This window comes from Macadamia integrifolia, chromosome 8 (genome assembly GCF_013358625.1).
Source record: "Macadamia integrifolia cultivar HAES 741 chromosome 8, SCU_Mint_v3, whole genome shotgun sequence".
Classification (NCBI taxonomy): Eukaryota; Viridiplantae; Streptophyta; class Magnoliopsida; order Proteales; family Proteaceae; genus Macadamia; species Macadamia integrifolia.
In genome coordinates this window covers 11,307,918-11,331,718 of record NC_056564.1, presented here as the reverse complement: position 1 = coordinate 11,331,718, position 23,801 = coordinate 11,307,918, and the positions used below count along the sequence as shown (strand labels likewise).

At 38.2% G+C, this 23,801-nt stretch overlaps 1 protein-coding gene and 1 pseudogene across 1 annotated transcript; both read right to left on the bottom strand.

Annotated features, from left to right (window-relative positions):
* Positions 1 to 806: 806 nt before the first annotated feature.
* Positions 807 to 23,057, bottom strand: LOC122086601 (peptidyl-prolyl cis-trans isomerase CYP65). Its single transcript, XM_042655535.1, has 11 exons — positions 22,745 to 23,057; positions 22,539 to 22,601; positions 22,305 to 22,408; positions 7,570 to 7,661; positions 7,389 to 7,478; positions 7,200 to 7,275; positions 3,837 to 4,210; positions 3,476 to 3,732; positions 2,986 to 3,274; positions 1,906 to 2,019; positions 807 to 1,774 (listed from the first exon to the last, which is right to left on the bottom strand). The coding sequence occupies exons 1-11, from the start codon at positions 22,870 to 22,872 to the stop codon at positions 1,580 to 1,582; spliced, it is 1,782 nt and encodes a 593-aa protein (XP_042511469.1). The 5' UTR covers positions 22,873 to 23,057; the 3' UTR covers positions 807 to 1,579.
* LOC122086602 lies at positions 11,902 to 15,065 on the bottom strand (annotated as a pseudogene).
* Positions 23,058 to 23,801: the final 744 nt, after the last annotated feature.

Here is a 23,801-nt window from a genome sequence, read left to right as displayed (position 1 = left end):
CTTCTCCTATTGTTACATATATAACTAAAAAGAAAACCCAAAAAGAATATTTCATACTTGGACAATGTGAGGAATCATTTCCGCATGAATAGTTTTTCTTAAAAGAGACATTAATAATTTGGCATTTTTAGCCATTATATAAATGGAAAATCCTTATGTATGTCACATGTCAAGTTCGATTATTTATCTCAATGCATATAAGATTTTTTTTCTTACTTTTTGGTGAATCTATCTAATAGACTCATTTATAGCTATATTTAGAACTTGTTATTTTTTATCAAATAGTTAGAATTTAACACCTTCTTTTACATGTCTCTCATCTAATTCTCTAAAGTTCTTTATGCCAACAGTATAAAAATATTTTCAAAAATAATTTATATGTGACCCATCATTATGTCATCATTAAAAATTATCATTGTTAATACACATTTTTATCATGTGAAATGATAATACTTACAGGGCAACAAAATATAGACACCCTGAGGTTGTCAATTAAGAAAAACCCTTTTTTAATAGTTCCTATTCTTCAACCAATCTCCATCGCATTTGGCTTTTCGAACAGATCCCAAAGTGTTATGTTGACATGTGTTGGAAGTTTGATTAATCTAAAACTTAATTCATAGCTCGATAACATTTATGCTATGTCCACAAAGTTTGGTGTCATCAATTAATATAGACAAAATAAAACTACCCTGAGAGAGGAGGAAAAAAAAAATTAAAATTTGTATCCATATAAATCTTCATCCACAGGACAGTAAATTAATTATTAGTCTTTGTTACGTTTATTTTTTAGTAGGCCGAAAATATGAACCCAAAAAACAAAAACCACAACGATCTCATTAGTAGGCTGAAAATCTGAACAAAATAACAGGAATATCAAAAAATTTCTACCAAGATTTTTACTGAAACAAAATTTACAACCCAGCTACAAAGGACAGCAATTTAGGAGTTAAGCGACCCAATACTCACATGTGATTAATGAACGATCTGTTATCTCACCTGTCATTGATTATTGAAGCTATTCAGTCATCGAAAAAAGCTGCATCCCACCTCCTATTAGTCCTTCCAACCAAACAGAGCACCAGAAATTTGTGTATGTCATTGACTAATCATGGATCCAACAAAGCCCCCCTTGAATCAGGCCTCTGAAGTTTGCATTAAGGAACACATGCAGGTGCAGATGCTGGCCGTTGCAAGAGTGGAAATAAGAAATCTTGATCTTATTAAATCAGCCCTCGACCTCTTGATCTTCCTTGTCTTATCTTCATTTTATTTTATTTTTTTCTTTAACCAGCAATTTGGACAGGAGACCATACAAACACGCAAATTGATCCATAGAACACATCAAACAAGTATATAAATATCAGAGTAAAAATAAGGCAGGGTAAGGAGCCACGACAGCAAGGGATTTCAATAAACTAAGTGTCAGGAATGGATATGGCTATTGGGAACGCAGGATTCTGCTGTTGTCACCCAAGGAACTGCAGTTCCAGAGATTTTACACCCTTCAGATGCATAGTTAGCTTGGTACTCTACACGGTATTAGTCTTCCCCAGCTATAGTACAAATCTAAAAGTGATTACCAGGAAGAGAAGTCCTTGAATTCCGAAACAGTTGTTTTCCTTTTCTTGGCTATGCTGGGCATATTAGCATCCCCAGTTGGATCTTCCGCCAGGGCAGTTTTTGCTTTCAAATACTTCCCCACGCCGCCACCCACAGCTGCTGATTCCATAGTTCCACTACTTGGATTACTATACCAAGAGCCTACCTTGTCCTGAAATTTAACAAAATTTATCCCAAGTCAGATCACTACTTCACAACCCATTCCTCCCCAATTCGTTACTTGCAAAACTGCTACTTAAAACACATGCTTATTAAACTGTTGCAATAGATCCCAAAACTTACATTGTCCACATCATCCGTATTCTTCCCATCTTTCTCTTCTTGCTTCTCTTCTTCTTCATCAGGTTCTGTATAAGGATTCACAAACACTGTAACACTAGTGATCTTTATTTCTTCCTGCAAAAAAGATGGTGTAGAAGGATTAAAGAACAAATAACACAAATATAAACGCTGGGTCATGATATTAGGAAGGCTTCAATTTGAGCAGTCGAGCACCAAGAAGCAGAGCAAATTAACTCCTCAAAAATAGTGAAAAGCAAGGGGAAAAACCCTCAACAGCAACTAAACTACTGATGCAAAAAACAAACAGATAGAAACCAAAAAGTGACATGAAGACCTGGGAATACATGTACTAATAACCGACAGAGTGAGTGGCATAAAAATTGGTCGCTTCTCATATATCAATTGGATTCTGATCAGTGTAACAAGGACACTCATGATAGAGGGATTAACTGGAACAGAATTGACGGATGGTAAGAGTCATAGAAACAATTTCTTCCATACTTTGGACCTTAGCTTAGCTCCATGGAACAATATGCTTCGACTGAGATGTAGAAGAATTGAAATCCCCATTTCTCATTTTCTTGACATGCAAACATCAGAGACACCAACACACATTTTCATATTACCAGACACATGATGTATCCTCAATCAAAAGTAACAAATATTTTCTATGCAGCAGCATGAAGAGGAAACTTGACTGTAATTAAACCAGGTAATTGGTAACAGGAATTAGAATAATGCACATATAACATTGTGCCAAATGTAGATTGACATGAAGAAGCGCTACATATCCATGTCAGAGACCTGCATGTTTATTTCATCGTCATATCCTGATCAAAGAGTCTAACGAATCCCTTTAGATGTTTCACTTCACCATAAGGTTGTAGGTGGGACCTCTTCAACCACAAAGAACATACAGACATCTGCAATTGTAGCCCAAAAGGAAAAGGAAGGCATTTGTTTGCATAAAGACTAATGTGTTTTCAACCTAGCACAGGATATTATAATTGTATTTATAAAATTAGAAAAATAAATAATTTAATACTCTTTAACAGAAGGAAACTGAACACCAGAACTTACAAGAGGCCGGTCATCGTCATCAACAGGAACCTTTTCCATGGCAGCAAGGGCTGTCAAACCACCAACAACCATGCCAAAAACAGTATGCTTGAAGTTCAGATGATTAGCTGACTTGTAAAGGATGAAGAATTGGGACCCATTTGTGTGAGGACCACTATTGGCCATACTGACAACACCCCTTCCCGAGTGAAGTAATTTTGAGTTTAGCTCATCTTTGAAAGGCTTCCCCCAAATGGACTCACCTCCTTTTCCAGTCCCAGTGGGATCACCACCCTGGATCATAAAATTCCTACAATAGATGAACATAAGTGGGTTGAATGGTGAAAAAGGATTAGTATAGCCTGCTACATTTGGTTGGGATAAAGTAAGAATGAGTTTATTTGAGTTAGTTGAGATAAAATCATCATCTTAAACTTCAGAACATTAGAAATATGTGAATAAATATAATTAAGAGAGGTTTAAAAATGTCCCAGTTAGTAGTTTGTCATACCGAATGCTTCGATGGAATGCTATTCCATTATAGTAGCCACGTTCACACAATGTGATGAAGTTTTCACAAGTCCTAGGAGTTATATCACAATGAAGCTCTATGTTCAAATCACCATGTGTGGTATGCAGCTGCAAATAGCCTTTCTTTTTTGGATTCTTCTCGATTTTGATGTATTCAAATTCATTTTTGGTAATAGGATCATAAGAGGTAGAAGTAAAGGAACGTGAGGCAGCACCAGTGGTGAAACGGCTTTTTACCTGAAATATTATCAGTGGCAGCCAATAAAGACAATACCAACAGCAGTTCGCAATGAATTAAATCAAAACACTGATAAGAGAATCTTTAATTATGAGAAGCTAACCATTTTGGCATTGACAGGCGCCCGTTCACCTGCCATGTGCATTGCTATCCGAGCAGCAGTCTTATCACTTGATGCAGCTTTGGCAGCTGTAGCACTTCTCCCATGTACTGATGCAGATGCAGCATCTACAATACTAAAAGACTGACTTGGTTTAACTTCTCCATTTGTATTGGACTTGGAATCCTCTTTGATGCGGGATCTCGAAGCTAAAATAGCAGCAAGTGCGGCAGCTCTTTCACTCTGCGCTTTGTTGCCTCCTCCGCCATGCAAGGCAGTTTGCCTCCCCTTCTCAGTTCCAAGCTCCAGAAGCATCTGTTTAATATCTCCCGTTACGTTTATGTTATAAGCTGGATCTGTACCCATTCTTTTCAATTCTGCCAAAAGATGGAAAAAAAAAAAAAAAAAAAAAAAAAGGTCCATAACCAAGAATAGTAAACAAATCTACAGTTGACAAAGTAAAGAGTTCCAATGTTCTGCAAATCCAACGTAACTCAGAGAGATACTCTGTACATTTCCATAGATTCTGTACCTCCAATGTCTCCAAAAGGATAAAATAGGCCTTCTATTTTCAGGCCTAACAATAGCTCCAGGAGGGGCCCCGGGAACATTAGGTTTTATTCCCATGTTGACTAAAAGACTGCTCTAACTTGCCAGCTAGTCTTCTGTTCTAATGAGGAACACCTCCTTGTCGTCCCCCTACGACGGTAGAACATCAAATCCGTCAGGACTCATCATGTCCTTCTATCTCGCTCACCATTATTAATCTCCATTTGGATGGAAAAAATAACTATAAATGGTTCTTTAGAAATATTTAGGGGCCACATCAAAGGTTTATCAGGACAAGAAGTTATAAGAGGAATGGATCATTGAAGCAGGAAGGGTTGTACTTCTTTAAGGATGCACAACTAAGAGGTGGATGAGAATTTGGTTATAGATGAAGATAAAGAATTTAGAAGTTGGGAGTAACAGATGGTTAGTCCTTTATTCAACATCCTTCATTACACTTATCAAGTTCAGACTTCAGCACTTTCTGAAGTTTAATCTCAGCTTGCATACCTTGTTCTATGTCACCTACAATGTTTAATTGGCTGTACCTGTCCTTGTTGCTTGTCAAATGTGCTTCTCAATTCTTTCACTCACACACACACTTTGACTTGCGCTTTTTCTCTTCATAAGAAGAGAAAGAACACCTTGAATAGCCATTCAAGTATGGTACCAGTGATTCATAAAGGGTTCATCCATTTTAAAATACAGCTTGATACTTGTTCCCCACTTTCCCCACCCACCCCCTGAAACAATTTCCCAAGAGGGACAAAAAAGAAAGAAAGAGAAGCTTGATTTTATTGAGCTTAACTAGGGTAGCTGAGAAAGTGATTGCAGGCAACATTTTGACAAAAATCTGGCCTTTTTTTGCCAAAGAAATGGCCTGCGACTCACTAGTCACTAGAAATACAATATTTTGACCAAAACCGTTGGGTTCTGTTCAAAATCTCAGTAAGTTTCTCCATCGAAATGGGTCACTGTTTCAACCCGTTTTAGTGGTTTTGAGCTGTTTCATCATGCAGTGCCAGAAAACCCCATTTTTTGGATTCTTTGGCCAAAACACCGGCAAATCTATAGTAACGATTTGGTGCATTTGAGAAAATTTGTTGAAGATTAATGTTAAAGAAACAACTCCTCTCTCTCTCTCTCTCTCTCTCTCGAAATCTCTCTCTAATCTTTCCTTAGAATATTTTTTCTCTAGATTTTTCCCTATCACTCACCAACAATCTAGAGAACTTCCTTAACTGACCTACAACTCCTATATAAAGAGAGTAGGTCTCTCAAGTGTGTGCAAGTCCCAAGTGTAAAGTGCAAAGTGCAAAATGCAGGGCGAAATGTGCAAGATTGTACGTGAGGTGAAAGTGTGAGATATAATAAATCAAGTGAGTAGGTGAGTAAATAGTGAGTGACTATTTGAGTGTGATGTCATCATCAGTAAATGTGTGTGTGAAAGTGTATGTATGTGTGTGAGTACACAATTGTATTATGAGCTTCTTTCTTCAATAAAAGTGTTCTTCTCTTGCCACTTCGCTTTAAGAAGTGGTATCAAAATGGGAGGTCAAGGACTGTGATACGAGGAGGTTCTGCCAGTGCATAGTCAAGGACTGTGAAGTTGTTTGGTCAAGGACCAGACTTGGTGTATTGTCAGGCATCACCAAGTCACGATAGCACATATTTCTAATTCATTTAGCAGCATCGAGAAACTCAACAATAACAACTATAACTAGAGTGTTCGTGTACATTTCTACCTGCTCGGTCAGGACTTATGGGATATTGTTAGTGGCAACAAAACCACACAACCCACAGATGCTGAGGAGTTGAAGAGATGGAAGATAAAGTTGATAAGGCAATGTATGTCTTAGCAGTGACTGTGGAAGATGAATTATTACAACACATCAAGAATGCAAAAACTCCAAAGCAGGCATGGGACACTCCAGCGACACTATTCATGTGGATGAATAATGCTAATCTCCAGTGGCTGGAGAACAAGCTTTTATCAATCTCGCAACAAAGCATGATGGTGAGCCAATACTTTACAAAAGTTAAATTTCTTGGTGAAGAAATTTCAAAATTAGATCCTCAAAATGCAATCTCAGATAACCGGATGATGAGAATAATTATTCACGTGTTACAGCCATAATACAACGTTATTATCAAGGCAACCCGTAGATGGGCAAGAGAACCAACTCTAATAAAGTTGGAAAATATATTAGCCAACCAAGAGGCTTTAGACAAACAAATGTTTATAGTATCAATGAAGGAGGAAGAAAGGGCCATATAAAGACAGTTGTAACACTTGCAGGGGTCTTCTGAATTTCACCTGCTGACAATTGTAACACTTGTACATGTACTTGTAAATTGTAACACTTTAAATTTTTATAATAAAAACGGTTTTTTTTCCCCATTTGTAATGCATATTTAGTTGTTTTCATTGAATTTTATATGTCAAGGGCCTATGGTACTAAATTACATGCAGCATAGCCTAATTTGAGAGAGTATACAAATGAATGTTGTACGCTACCAATAATTTTGAACATATTTTTTAACTATCTAAAGGTTCCATCATGTTTCGAGATATTAAATTATGGTTTCTTTGCAGTTTTGGGCCAAAATATGGCCATTTGACCACCAAAATGGTCACAAACGAAACCAACACCAAAAACATGCAAGGTTTCAACCAAGTCTAAGTTGAAACCTGAAACATTTCAGTTTCAACCCTTGATTGCAGGTAGTATTTCACGTTATTCATTATTTATGTAACTCCAGTTTAAACAGTTCAACCATCCAGTTTTCAGAACATAGGAGAAATTCATAGCTCACCTTCATCATCAACTTTAAGACTATTCTTAACATGATCAAATTCAATCAGGGCCTTGCTGTCAAGGGCATTTGGATTCTGTCAAGGAAGGAACGGAGATATCAACTGTAAGAGTCTTGTAGAGAGATTATTACTGAGTTGGAACACCCAACAACCAAACAGAAAATGGTGGCTTCCAGCCGTTCTCTCACCTGAATTGTTATAATGTCTTCCCTGGTAAACGGTTCATCAGTGAGGAGCTCCTTCCAGTTTTTTGTTTTCAAGTTGAGTTCTTTAATGGCCTATCACAAGAAAGAAACAAATCTAAACTGTAAGTAGTCAAATTACAGGAAAATAACAATGGAAACGATTGACAAAGAAGTAAGAACAAACCTCATAACAGAACACATTTCCCGTAGTTTTCACAGCAACAAGATGTGTAAATTCTGTGAACACTTTGTTTAAAACTGGGCAATGAAATTCTCCTACAATGAGAATGAAGACAGATCCACTTAGTATTATACCAAGGAAAGAAATTCAGAAGCCCAGAACCAAAATAGAGATACCAAGCAACATACATCAAATTAAAATCCATGCAGTTTAAAGAGTGAAAGTATCAAAAAAGAAAGATAAAGAATTGATCAACAAAAGAAGTTAGTTTGTTTTACTTGGCAGGTTTCATAATAAACTCGATATTTAGTGCCTATTCCAGAGAAGAAAAAAACTCCAAGGGTGAATTACCATTAGAAAACTATGGGTGACCCATTCCAAAATACAGATATCCAATACCAGGCCTGTGAGTCAACCATAAAACGGATTGATCAGACAGATTCATATTAAAGTTCTAACTATTGGTACCAATCCGAAGGAGATGATGTCCCTGCTGATTATTTAATGCTAAACCTTATAGATAAGTTACAGATTAAAGCTAGTGAAACTCTTAAACTTTCTCTCTCAACAGAAAATATGTTGTAATAATCGAATTTAAGGGTTTTAGGGAAAGTGTCAGTTACCAAACAGACCCTAAGGGGTTTAATGGTCTTTGTAATTCTCTATAACCTTCTCTCGATTGTTATAAATAAAGAGGGCTAATGTCATATTTGACACAAGCCATTACCCCATCCAACATGATATCAGAGCCATAGGATCAAAAACCCTAAAGGCTCTCCCTCTTCTCCATCCCTTTCTCTCTCTCCCAGTGCCTACTTCATCTGCGCCTCCCTCCATCTCTCTTCATCTGCTTCTTTCTCATGGTGGGAGCTTCTTAAACCATCAAGAGGGTTTCTAGCCTCCATCCATCATTCCTTTCCCTGGGCTTTTAGACTCTCTTCTACAATAATCTGAGAGACCCAAAACCTTTTTTTATCACTTTTTCAGGGTTTTCTCCCTGAAATCGTTTTTCCACTGCCAAGATGCTTTTTCCCCTCTCGATGCTCCAATCGTCTTGATGTTTATTGCGATTGGTGTCCCTTATCCTTGTAGTGGTATGTACCGACCACCTTTTGTTTGAGGTCTCGGTTTTAGAGCTATCCCCAAAATCGTTTTCTCAGGGTTTTACCTTTTATCGATTTTTTGGGTTTTCTAGCTTTTCTGGTTATTTTGGTGCTTTCTCTATCTCTGGCTAGTGTCTCTTCTATTTACACAACCCCCTTGAGTAGCAGCCATGTCTGCTAGCTCATCTGCTTCTACTGGCAGAGACACCACGTCTCTTCCTACCTTTCCTCTTTGTGCTATCAAGCTTGATGGCACAAACTACCTTATGTGATGCTCAGTTTGCATCTCCATCAAATCCCGTGGCTATTACGGGTACCTCATTGGAAGTTTGGAACCACAAAGCGTCCGACCACCGATCTTGAGATTGACAAGTGGAAGTGTGCCAACTCTTTGGTTATGGCCTTCCTTGTCAACTCCATGTTGCCACAGCTTTCACGTGGCTATCTTCTCCTTGACTCCGCTACGAATATCTGGAAGTCTGTCCAGGATATCTATCCCAGGCAGAGAATGATGCTCAGGTCTTTGAGCTTCGCCAGAAGGTTCATGATCCGAGGCAGAGAGGGCTCACTTTGTCACAATACTTCTATGACTGAGTTGGATTTCTATGAGGAGTATACTCCTTCCACCCCTGTAGATGTCACCAGTTTTCATAAGCGAGAGGGCAAGATCAGGGACTATGACTTTCTGACAGGTCTGAATGTGGAGTTTAATCAACTGCGGTCCCAGGTCTCAAGTCGTGACCCCTTTCCTACCTTGGATCAAGCCTATGTTATGATCCAACTTGAGGACAGTCGACATACCACTATGCTTCCACAACAAGCCGCCACTCCTACTGAGAGATCTGCACTTGTCTCTGGCACTCAGTCCCTTAGTGCAGCCCCACAGTCTAGTGGCTCCTCTACCAGGACTCCAGTGAAGTGCGATTACTGTGGGAAAGAGCGTCACACTAAGAAGCACGGCTGGAAGCTTCATGGCCGTCTTGCAGATACATCTGGAAAAAGGCGAGGGAAGGGTCTTGCCGGTACTTCTGGGCAAGCCAACCATACTGAGAGCCCTGCTCTTAACACCTCAATAGCCTCGCTATCAACTGATGAGCTTACTACCCTCCGGTGCCTCTTGACACGTCCAAACTCTCTTGCACCAGCCACTGTGAGCTCTGCTCATTCCACCCTTTCTGGGTCAGGTATTTCCTTTTGTGGTCATACTATGTCTATCCCTTCTACCCCTTAGATTATAGAATCTGGGGCTTCTGATCATATAACAAGCCGCTTGCCTCTTTTCTCACAATACACTACCTGCCCTGGTAATGGTAAGGTCAAATTGGCTAATGGGACTTATTCCACTATTCTGGGAAATGGCTATGTTAGTTGTAGCCCTTCTTTATCCCTTTCTACTGTATTGCATGTTCTTTCTTTTCCCACTAACCTTTTGGCTATTAGTAGTCTTACTTCCAGTCTTAATTGCAAAGTTACCTTTTTTCCATCTCATTGTATTTTTCAGGATCTTGTGACGAGGGCAACGATTGGCTCTGGTAGGGTACGTGGTGATATGTATCTGCTTAATGATGACTCGGCATTAGTCAATGGTCAGGCTCTTCAGACATCTTCTACATCACCTCCCATCTTTGAATTACTGCAGTGGCATTGTCGGTTGGGACATCCCCCTTTGGGAACCTTAGCTAGAGTTTTTTCTTCCTTTAAAATTGTAATTCGAGTCAGTTCTTTTGTAAGGCATGTGTTTTGGCCAAACAAACTCGAATCACTAATTCTGTTTCTGGAAATAAAAGTGCCACTTCTTTTTCATTGATATATTCTGATATTTGAGGTCCATCCCGCTATGTGTCTGTCTATGGTTATCGGTGGTTTCTTTTTTATTGATTGTCATTCTCAAACTACTTGGGTTTATATGATGTGAACCAAGGGCGAGACCTTCTATTGCTTTCAGCAGTTTTCACTGCATGGTTCAGACTTAGGGCCCGTTTGATTTTGTCTTTAGAAATGGTTTTTCCGTTTTTTTGTGTTCAGAAACAGAAAAACATCATTTTTTTCTGTTTGATTTTTTTGTTCTGTTTCACCTATTTATGAAATAAAAATTAAAATTTATATCCACTTTTGTTCCCAGAAACAGGAATGAAGAAATACCTTTTAGTTACTTTTCTGTTTCTTGAAACAAGGTGAGGGGGGAAAAACGTGAAATCCCGAGTCCCAACGCCCTACCCTCTGCTATCTCCCTGCATCTCTCCACAAGCTGCAACTCTCCACAAAGCTCGGCGACCGTCTCTGCTCTCTTGCGAAGGTCGACATTCTCTCTCTCTCTCTCTCTCTCTCTCTCTCTCTCTCTCTCTCTCTCTCGTCAAGCAACGGAGAGTTGCAGCGACAAGTACGATCGCCAAGCTCAGGTATCATTTCAAGCACTAATCACAGATCTGATTTAATCTCTGTAACATGGGGATTTGGGGGTTGTCTTGTTGATCCCTGATGGGTAATCTCTGGCCCTAATTTCTGATTCCTGCTAATCTGTGTGGATTTGGGGGTTGTCTTGTTGATCTCTGATGGATTTAAGTTCTCTGTTTGCTGTTGTCATTGCTGATGCTGTTGCTGTCCTTCCCTAATTCTTGGCTGGTCGAGATATTGAATTTTCTTTTCTTCCTGAATATTGTTATTACCATAATGTCTCTGGATCAATTTGTAGATTGTAATGGTTGGTGGGTAATTGAGTATTTTGTGTTGAATTTATTGATTATGCGGTTTGCTTACGCCGCCTTCAATTCTAACTTTTATCTCTTATTAATTCTATTTTATTTTATTTAGTTGATTATAGTTTACAAAGTTCATTTCTTCCAGCTCTTTGATGTTTTTGATGTTTTATTTGAGCAATGGGGATTCTTATGGTTTCGGGTAAGTATGAAATCGTAGTAGTCAGATCAAGTGAAGTGTGATTATCTGGTTCTGAAGTTAGATGGGATTAATGTTCCTCCATAATGCATGTATTCAATGAGAACATTCAAAATGAGCAATGCTAGCACCTTTATTAATGTATGAGGAAATATTCATATTCAAACAACTTTAGATTCATATTCAATATCTTTTCTGTTAGTTTTTAACAACTTTTAGCAATAGAACCGTTGGAGAACAGAACTAGACAGAATTAGAGGTTCCAAGACATGAGTCTAATTTTCTTTTTCTTTCCCTAAACTCTTCTGTTGTTTGGAGCATCATGTGTCATCTTGGCGATTGTAATGGAACTGAGAATCACAATTAAAAAGGAAAACCAATCTCTCACCCATCCTTTACACGATGCAATGGAACTTAAAAATTGTTTCTACTCATGTCGGATGTTTCCAGTGAACATGGGACAAAGAAGATGAGGATCATAACTGAAGCATTTAATTTATTGTAAGCTCTCAAATACAAGATGGGCACAATATGGCAGAATACACAGACAGAAACAGGATAGAGTAGGGAGTTAATGAGACAGCCAAAAAAAAATTTCGACAGAACAGAAGGAAATTGGGATTGGGGGTTTTAAGAATTCTCTATTTTTTTGCTCACAAATTGGTTGAGTAGAGGATTCAGCCAATGAAAGCAGGAATTTGACTTAGTTATCATCAAAAGATCCTAGTAAAGCTTTCCACTTTTTTATTCCCCAGATCTGAGTTAAGGAGTTGATAATTCCAAATCATATTGCATCACAAGCCTTTCCACAGTATTTAGACTCAGAACGCGTCTATGATACAACTCCCTCAGAACCTCTGCGGCCAACTTCATTTGTTCTTCATGGGCAATCCCTTCGACTACGATAGTATAAGTTGTCTCATTAGGCATGTCACCCTTCTCAATCATCATCTCAAAGACTCCTAGTGAAAGATCTGTCCTTCTGGCCTTGCATAAGCCAAGTATAAGGGCATTGTAATTGTCAATAGCTGGTCTAAAATCATTCTCTTCCATTACTGTAAAAATTTCAATTGCCTCAGCTAGCATCCCCTCCATACACAGGCCTCTGATCAGGGATGATTTGGTATAGAAATCAGGAGTAAATCCATTCTTTGTCATCTCATATAAGAGCTGAAATGCTGCCACAGTGTTTCCCTTCCTACACAAGCTTGATATAACATTCCTATAGAAGTCATGCATGGAAGAGTTTGTTTTATTACCCAAGCTTCCTGCACCTTTCCCTCCTTGCAGAGCACAGCAAGAGCGTTGTAGCTTCCGTCATTAGGATTACAGTGCCGATACATCATTTGGTCTAGACACTTAATCACAAGATCTACTTTGCTGCTGCTCTGTCATTAGGATTACAATGTCCCCTTCGTCCATCTCCGCCAGAAGCACATTTGCCTCCTCCCATGTCCTCTCAAAGCACAAATTCCTCAATAAAATGTTGTAACTCACAACATTTGGCCTAAACCCCTTCAATGGTAAACCCCTGAAGAATTTAATGGCTTCTTCAGTTCTACCGCACTTGCATTGGAGTGCGGTCCATGAATTCCAAGACGAATTCTGTTATTGGGAATTAATGGAAATTACATACACTAAATTCAGAATATCATTTTACTTCCTTGGTTTTCTTGACTATCAAGATCAGAGTAGGCCTCTAGAATATACAATACAAGTGTGCCAAATTTTTTGAACTCCTCGCAGTTTCCCTTTTTATAAGCAGAGGCTATAAAAAAAATAAAGATTTTGAAGTTTGAGAAATGGATAGCAGATAATCATCGCTGGCTCTTCCTTCCCAATTATAAGAATGCTCACTGAAGGTTTTTTAAGCTTCTCTTGTGTGTTTATCACAAATAATGTTTATAGATCATTAAAGGTTGAGACCAGGGGATTCTAATTGGCAATGGAATCCCATCCATGCTTGCTGTGTGGAAACCTAATATAATGTGAGCCTGCATCTGGATAATGAAATCCCTTTCCAAGAACCTAATGAGTTATTGCTAGTAGACAATATGTCTACAACTCACTTTCCAAGAACCTCATAAGTACTCATACACAATGTTTAATTAAGGTGCTAAATCCACAGAAAATGGATACAATTTTGAAGATGTCTCAGTGAGTGACCTAGCTTCTAGTTGGTCTTCTGTTATTAGAACTACCTCTCATCACTCCTTTGTTCCCGTTAATTTTGGCCTTGCAAGTAACTGTTGCTTAATGTTTTGGGGGCTTTGTCTATGTATCCTGAGTTATCATAGTCATTGCTCTAAACCGCTCACTAATCTAAATTGCTTCATCTACCCCTCTCTCCCTGTAAGCAGCTTCAAGCAAGAATGAATAAGTAAATACATTTGGGACCAGCCCCTTGTGCATTAGTTTATCCAAAAGCTGCAAACTTTGTTGCAGATTCCCTTGGATACAAAGCCCTCTAACAAGCGAATTATAAGTAACTGTGTTGGGTGGACAGCCATGTTCCTCCATTTTCTCTAGCATCAATTTGTAGATTCTTTTATTTACAGTTATTACCATACAGAAAATATCTTTGTTATTGGTTGAATCCATGCCTATTTTAGCATTAAATGCTGAGTTTGATCCTAGTGATTTGGTGATGTGAGATCATGATAGCAAAGACACACGATGGTTGATTTGGCATGACATGAATTAATTATAAAATGATGTTGGTGCACATAGATGCTTTTCTTGAAAATAATAGATCCATAAAACTAAAAGGAGAAAAGGGAAGGAGTCCAAGGAAAATATATACTAGAGGAAAGAAATGAGGTTCATGTATATAAACTACTTAATTTGTTGGTTATGTTGATTTGTTTGTCACGTCCTTGACTCCATGTTAAGATTATACTTTCTATTATTGTGAATTCACCTATTTTGGTGAGTTATTTTGTAGTAGTTATCTTTTATATTTTTTGCAGGAAATAGGATTCTTGCTGATATTTTGTTTCCATTTATGCCTACTGTTTTACTCACTTTGGAAATTTTGGTTATTTCTTTTGAGAGATTTCCTTTTGTCATTGTTGAATGCCAGTCTATGAATGTTCAATATGCATATCCAATTGTGAGCTGATGATTCTTGACTTTAACATGATCAATGTTTCCTTTATGTAGACAATATGTCATATAGTGGAAACCCTACTCCTGCTCCAACCACAACAACAACCACAACCACAACCACAATCCTTTGGAATGCTTCTGAATTGAACAAATTCATCAACTTAATGATTGATAATGTAAGGAATGGTCAGAAGTCCAACTCCACATTCAGTAAAGTTGGGTGGAATAACATTAAAGCAGGACTAGAAGCAACTTTCCAACGTCCATTTCGAAAAGAGCAGCTGCGTAATAAGATGAATAAGCTACGAGGTGACTATAATAGTTTCAGGCAGTTGCTCGAAACTACAGGATTTGGATGCGATTCAAATACTAGGACTGCTACAACTGCAGATTCTGTTTGGGAAAATGCTATAAAGGTAATCCATTCCTTGAAGCAATAGTCAATGGATAAATATATATATATATATATATTTTTGCCAACAGTGTATAATATCGATTATTTTGGATTATAGGCAAATCCAAACTGGGCCAAATTCCGAAAGAGTGGACTTCCATGGTGGCCAGAGTTGTTAGAGGTCTTCTCAAACTCAAGTGCTCGAGGAGATAGAGGAGTATCTCAGCATACTGCTGGGAAGCAAAAGTCCATCGACATTGATCTTCATTGTGAGGATGAGAATGATACACATGATTCCCCTGAAGATGTAGTAGGTCTGAATGATATAGAGCCTACAAATGTTGATGAAGTGGTTAGTCGTTCTACAACAAAGCGGAAGCGTGATAGAACTCCCACAGACCGAAGGAAGAAGAGTACCACAAAAGTCATTACCAAATCTGCACATGACTTCAGCTCATATGTGGCCTGGAAAATGGAACGGGGGGGTAGTAGTACTCCCACTTCTAGACCAGTTCTTCCAACTATCAATAATCTAGTGGATGGAATGTACAGCATCAAAGCGTGTCAGGTATTGTTGGACAACATGACAGAGTTAACAGAAGAGATGTGGGTGAAGGCTCAACAAAAGATACACAAGAATGCTGCTTGGAGAATATCATTTGTAGAAATTGTTGCTGAAAAAAAGATGTGGATGATTAGAGCATTGAAGTAGGATTTGGGAGTTTCTTGAAAACGATAGGTTTCTTTTTAAATTTGAGAATGACATGGATATTTGTTTGTTTGATTTTGATGGATGGTTTGATTTAAAAGTAGGATAGGGGAATTTCTTTGAAGATGACATGGATATTTCTTTGCTTGTTGATTTTGATGGATATTTTGATTTAAAAGTAAGATATGGGAGTTTATTTGAGGATGCTATGGTTATTTGTTTGTTTGATTGATTTTGATGGATGATTTGATTTAAAAGTAGGATATGGGAGTTTCTTTCATATATTGATTTGTTTACATGATTTTTTAAGGATGACATGGATATTTGTTATTGCCTTAATGATGAATGCATTTTTTCAGTTCTTACTATGTAGTATTTGATACTCATATTCATTTATATACAGGTATGGCAATGAATCCTACCAATTTCGAAGATGATTCATCTAGTGATGATGACATCATCCTAAATACATTCCAAAAGTTTTTAGATTACCTTCAGATTAGAGAACCATGTATGGATACTAACTACACAGGAACCGTCATGGTCGCAGAGACATTAAATGGGCATTCAAATCTATGCTACATTGAATTTAGAGTTGAGAGACATGTCTTCCTCAATCTACATGATATGAAGATACATAGAGGATGGTTAGATGATAGTTGTCATATACGAGTAGATGAACAACTTGCAATTTTTATTGTAATAGTAGCGCATGGAAGCAGCACTAGACAAGTTGCAAAGAAATTTCAACGATCTGGACAAACAATTAGTGTTGTATTTCAAAAAGTGTTGCACACTATGGTTCAACTAGCGAATGAAACAATCAGACCACCTAATTTTGATGTAGTCCCCTCAGAGATTCAACATAACCCAAAGTTTAGCCCTTTCTTTCAGGTTACCTTTTATGATTTATGCTAAGTGCAAATATTATCAGTTACTAGTAAGTGAATGAATTCTAATAGATATTCATATTGTGTTTCATTTAGGATTGCATTGGTGCTATTGATGGTACTCATATTAGAGTCATAGTACCTAGATCAGAGCAAACCCGATACGAAAATCGGAAGGCATTGATCACACAAAATGTTATGTGTGCCTGTTCGTTCGACATGCGTTTTACATTTGTGTACGTGGGTTGGGAAGGTAATGCACATGATGCTCGGGTTTATGAAGAGGCGAGATCAAATGCTACCTTAGGTTTTCCTCATCCTCCTCCAGGTAATTCACAACAAACAAATCACTTGTACGTTAAGTGTCTTTTTAGACTAATATACTCACTTGTATAAACGTTATCCATAATACTTGAAGGCAAGTATTATGATGCGCATAGTTTTTAAGGCGCTGGTAAGGCGACACCAGCGCCTTGACGCTAATGCGGTCTAGAGATGATAAGGCAGTGCTCCGCCTTACGTGAAGTGGCGCCTTATGGGGTTTTTTTTTTTTACATATTTTAAAATTACTTGATGAAGATTCGAAATATAGATTTTTTTATTGGTAGGTGTATGGTTTTGTTAACACTTGAGATGTATGGGATCAGCTTTACTCCACCAAAAATAAACAAAACAAAAACACGATTCACAAACACGGTTTGGATTTTGTTAAGGGTTTTAAGAAGGAATCAAGGAACAAGGAAGAACTACTGATCCAGGCGACCATTTTGCTCTGGCAGCGGTGAGCTTCATTCTTCTTTGACAAGAGTAGAAATATGGTGGATGACCTTAGGGCTTAGGCACTCACTTTGGCATCATAGAGATAAGTATAATAAATACTAGTATTTTTTGTCTTCTTTTCTTTATATTTATAATTTTGTTTCATAATTATGTATTTATATTATATGTTAATATGTTATGATGATTGATGATTGATGATTGATGAAGATGAACTTAGTTTATTCACTTTATTGATTTGTTTTTTTGATGAATATCTTACATTGGTTTGCATATGAACTGTTAATATTTATTTAACATATGAGTAATATGATTCAACTAGGATTTGAGCCAAATAGATTGGTTTTATAAAAAAATTATACAAGAACGCTTTAGTCAATAAGGCGATGATTTATGCTCACCTTATCGCTAAGGCGCTCCGAAAGACCCTCAAACGCCTCCGTCGCCTTACCGCCTTAAAAACTATGATGTTGTGGACTCAGGTTACGCAAGTCAACTTGGGTATTTGACACCCTTTCGAGGAGAAAGGTATCACCTACCAGATTTTAGTGGGGAGAGAAGGGGTGCAAGAACGCCGAAGGAGTTGTTCAACCACAGACATTCCTCCTTACGGAATGTTATTGAAACAACCTTTGGTGTATTGAAAAATAGATTCCAAATCTTACAAAAAATGAAGGGTTACCGTATCGAGGACCAAGCCAGCATCGTAGTTACATGTTGTGGGCTTCACAACTACATCAAAGAACAAGCTATTAAAGATGATCTTTTTGATGAATATGGCTGTGAACATAATGTAATTGATCAACCAAATCCTCCTAATCATCAAGACTTCATTGCTCCAACTCCAAGCACAAGTCAGAGAGGAGCAAGACAGATGTCAATGTTGAGGATAAATATAGCAAATCAAATGGCTATATCGAAGGGAATGCCTATGATTCCAATTGATGGACCTTGATGTTTTGATTTTAATGACTTTATGTTGGTTGCTACCATTAATGATTTTATGTTAGTTGTTAAAGTATATATTACGTAATAGAAAACTCTATGTTCTATTTACTTATGTGACATTTAAAAAGATATTCCCTATTGAATCTCTATCACATTGGGTTTTTTCATTTTAATCATGTATGATGTCTTCCCTATTGTCAAAATTCTAATGGCATAACTGTAATTAATGATACATGCATAAGAAACCGTTTCTTGAAACAGAAAAATCAAACACTTTTTTGAGGTAAAAAAATTGTTTCTTGGAACAGAAATGGGAGAAACCGTTTCTGTTGTTTCTAGACACATAAACGATTGAAACAAAATCAAATGGCCCCTTAGTTTGGTGCTACGATTAAGATCCTTCGAAACGACAATGGCCGTGAATACTTTAAAGGGTTCTTTCAAGCTTACCTTTCCGATCATGGGATGATCCATCAGACTAGTTGTGTGGATACTCCGGCTCAAAATGGGGTTGCTGAGCGGAAGAAACGCCACATTTGTGAGATAGCACGCTCTCTTATGTTTGAGATGCATGTTCCTCTCCAGTATTGGAGTGCCACAATTCTCACTGTTGCCTTTCTTATCAACCGAATGCCTTCTCGGGTCCATTCCTTCCGCTCCCCTCTGGATCTTCTCCAAAGTTCCGCTGCTTTTCCTGTTCCTCCTAAGGTATTCGGTAGTGTTTGCTCTGCTCGCGATCATCATCCTCATGGAAAGTTTGATCCTCGTGATCTCAGGTGCATTTTTCTGGGGTATGCTCCTACTAAAAAAAGCTATCGGTGTTTTCATCCTCCCACTCGGCATTGGTTTGTGACTATGGATGTTGTCTTTCACGAATCTATGTCATATTACACTGTGACACCTCTTCAAAGGGAGTCTCCTTTCATTGTGGAAGATGTGCTGCCGTCTCTTGAAAATGCTATCTCTGCTAGTATACCGTTTCAGGGGGAGAGTGACACTCCTACTTCTACTTCGCCTCGGCCAGAGATACGTGTGTATAGTTGCAGAAAGCAGACTCAGACCACTACACATCCAGCATCTTCCCTACCATTCCAGTTGTCTCCTCTCGAGCTTGATCTTATCCCCTTGGACCCTGGTAATTCTCCTCCTTCTGTTGAACAGTCCTTGAGTTGGCTACTGCTGTTCGTAAATGCATTAGGTCTTGTACTTTTACATCTTATTGCTAAAATTGTTTCTTATGATTGACTTTCTCCTTTTTACTATAGTTTTGTGTCTTTTCTTTCCTCTGTGTCCATTCCTCATACCCGGCAGGAAGCAAGTGTAGGCTCACAATGGCAAGCAGCTATGGTTGAAGAGATGCAGGCTCTGAAGAAGAATGCCATATGGGATCTGGTGTGTCTTTCCTTACAAAATAAGACAATTGGGTGCAAGTGGGTCTTCATAGTAAAACAGAAAGTTGATGGTACAGTGGATCAGTACAAGGCCAGATTTGTTGCCAAAGGCTTCACACAGTCCTATGGGATTGACTACCAGGAGACTTTAGCTCTAGTTGCTAAAATGAACACAATTCATGTTATCTTGGCTTGTGCCGCCAACTTAAATTGGGATTTCCAACAGTTAGATGTGAAGAATGCCTTCCTTCATGGGAACTTGAGGAAGTGTATATAGACATTCCTCCTGGGTTCACTTGCTCCAAAACCCAAGGGAAGGTATGCAAGCTGAAGTGTGCTCTGTATGGGGCTGAAGCAATCTCCTCGTGCTTGGTTCATACGTTTCCACAAGGCTATGGTCGCTACAGGTTACTCTCAAAGAAAGGCCAACCACACTCTGTTCATCAAGAGATATAGTGGGAAGATTGCTATCCTAATAGTTTATGCAGATGATATTGTTGTTACTGGTGATGATCTCGCAAAAATCTCTCACCTCAACTTCGTGAGGAATTCGAGATTAAAGATCTAGGACAACTTCGTTACTTCCTCAGCATTGAAGTTGCCAGGTCTTCTCATGGGATCTACTTGTCTCAGCGGAAGTATGTGCTTGATCTTCTCTCTACGGAGGGCATGTTGGGGTGTAAGCCGACAGACACTCCTACTGAAGCTAATGGTCACCTGAGTAGCAAGGAAGGTGATCCTGTAGATAAGGGGAGATCAGAGATTAGTGGGGCAGTTTATCGATCTCTCTCATACATGCCCTGACATAGCATTTGCCATCAGCCTGGTTAGTCAATACATGCATGATCCCTACTTGACTCACATGGAAGTTGTATTGCGTATTCTGCAGTACTTGAAATCTGCCCCTAGGACGTGACATCATTTTTTCTCCTCATAATCACCTTAGGGTGGAAGCCTTCATGGATGCTGATTAAACAGGTTCCCTTGATGACCGCAAGTCTACTATTGGGTATTGTACCGTTGTTGGTGGTAACCTTATTACATGGTGAAGCAAGAAGCAAGCCATGGTTGCCTATTTAAGTGCCAAAGCAGAGTTCCATGCTATGGTATATGGCATTTGTGAGCTCCTATGGCTTCATGGTCTTCTCACTGATTTGGCTATTCCTGCCACCCTTCCTATAAAGCTCTTTTGTGACAGCAAATCTGCAATTAGCATTGCCCACAACTCTGTCCAGTATGATCGAACCAAGCATGTGGAAATCGATCGACATTTCATCAAAGAGAAGCTGGGTATATGCCTTATCACTGTGCCTTTTGTTCCCAGTGGTAAACAACTGGCTGATGTATTTACTAAAGATCTTAGTAGTAAGACGTTTCATTCTATTATCTGCAAGTTGGGCATATGTGATATGTATGCACCAATTTGAGGGAGAGTGTTGTAATAATGGGTTTTAGGGAAAGTGTCAGTTACCAAACGGACCCTAAGGGGTTTAATGGTCTCTGTAATTCTCTAAAACCTCCTCTCCATTGTTACAAATAAAGAGGGCTAGTGTCATATTTGACATAAGTCATTACCCCATCCAACAAAATATAACCATAGTTTTCATTGGTCCTAATTAGAATACGGAAATTTTGTGCCACGGTCAAATCTAAGAGTCTATTTCTAGTTACACTAGGAGGAGTAATCATAAAAGACAATCATGTGCTAATAAGCTGTCAAACTGAAATAAAAATAACTATATAAGTGGCCAACAATTTTTCAAGGGGGCACAATTGGGGATAGGTTTTTCATGTGTTAATGCTTAAGGACAATTAAGACTGAGTTTCGGACTTAGGGTTGAAAAGGACTACGTTTGAAGACTAAATGGTTGATTAGGGGGAATTGTGGGTTCTGTTGCAGATCGAGAAACCAGGGTGAGGGGGAAGTAGGGTCTACAAGATGGAAAATATATTGCATGGCAGGGCTTGAAAGGATAGAATTGGACATCAATAAAGCACAGGGAAACAAGGAGTTACACCAGTGGGGGACAAGATGAGGAAGAAGTTTGAGATAGCTCAGACATCTTCTAAACAATGAGCACATCGACCGAAAATGAGTGATATATTACTGGGTTGTAAAGGACAAGGGGAAGGTGGGAGATGTCAATAGCTCTAATGGCTCTAACTAGAATGGAATGTTGACACAGAACTCACAATACTAACCAATTTAGTCTGGATAACGTTAGCTGAGCAGAACAACAGAAATGCCTAAATGAACTATTCAGAGACGCAAACAAGGCAGGGTGCAGCAGGAGGGTTGCGCAGTTCAAGTGAGGTGTGAGTAATCTAAAATAATTTCTACAGGCCAATGAGTTGAAACCCAACCCTAGATAATGCCACAACTGCAAATAGTAGCATAAATACTCGAGGAAATCAACTAGAAAAACACAATGGAAATACAACACGGAAATTTAGAATTCCAACTTTCCAAGAGTGAAAACAAAATTCTACATTTAACAAGAGGGCAAGAAAAGGAGGGTCTACCTTCAGAGTTCTTGTGGAAAGTAAGAGGGATGAGATCCTCAACTTTAAGGGGAGCTCCAGTGACCGGATGCTTTCCATATTTTTTAATGTAAGGAATTATATTCCTGCAACACCAAATCACACTCCAAACTTGATAACATTAACTCAATTGAGATTATATAAAAATAAATTAACAAAACAAATATAGAGAAGATAGAATGAATGTGTATGTGTGTTGCAGAAAGAAATACTAACGTAACGTCGAAAACGCTGCCATCAATTGTACAAACCGCAGTCTCGAACGGAGTGAAGGTGAGCCTAGAACAAATTTCCCCATGGAGAAGAACAGCAAAGTCAATTAAAAGAAAGAAAATTTTACAATCATGAGCTTAAAGTGAAGGAGAAGAACAAAAGCAAACTCAAACAGAAACCAAACTAATCTCAGTGAGAGAGTAACATACGAGCAGCAGTAGAAGGGAAGACGCTTGAATGGCGTGGACAAATTTTTGGATTTGGCACCGCCCCATTCCGTCGCCCACTCCGTTTTCGTTATGAACATCCGATCTTTGCTGTGCTGTTTCTTCCCCATTGCTCTGCTCCTGCTTTATTGAACCCCAAAAACAGCAGAGGAGAGCTAGGGTTTCGATCGCGCTAAATCAACTAGGAGATTAGTCTTCTCGGAGAACTAGAGAGGTCTTTGAATTTTTTGGAGGTGGAAGAACGGCAATCTCTCTCACCAGATATTTACAGTGGCTTCCCTGCAGAATACCTTACAACCGTAAACGTCCCATTTTTCATTTTTTCTGACGGTGTTAATCCTGAAATTAAAATGACAGTTTTACCCTTTACACCAAAACAACTAGGATGTGTTTGGTAGTGGAAAAAAAACAAAAACAAAAACAAAAAACAAAATAAAGTCATACCAAGTTTGTTTTATGTTAAAAAATAAATATATATCCCAATGATCCAATGTGAATGTATAAATTACTTGATTTTTTTTAATTATATTTGGTAATGATACATTTCACATGTAATTTTTATTTTACAAATTATAGCAAAAGGTATTACATGTAAAGTGGAGTGAAATTTTATAATCAAATATGGATGATCTAAAAAATAATGTTACAGTCACATATTAGATTACATATATTTATTTATTAAATATGAAAATTTCATTTCCTTTCCCTTTAATTCTCTTGCAACCAAACATAGTCTACAATTTTCTTTCCTCCTCACAATTTTCAGTTGTTTGTAAAGTATTTTAAGGGCAAGAAGATTAGGAGTTCAAATTTTTAAAATATCTCATAAATAACGATATTTTCTCGCGATGTAAAAAAATTATCCTGTTGGAAGTGGAGAAAAAAAGGGTATAGTGATAAATTTTTGAAAAATAGGGATGGAGAGGGAGGGGCTAAGGGTTACGAAACATGAAAAGAGTAAAATTTTAGAACAGAGAGAGCAAGAATGGAGTGAGTAACAGGGAATAGGGAAAGAGTAGTAGAGGGTTTTGAGTCAGAG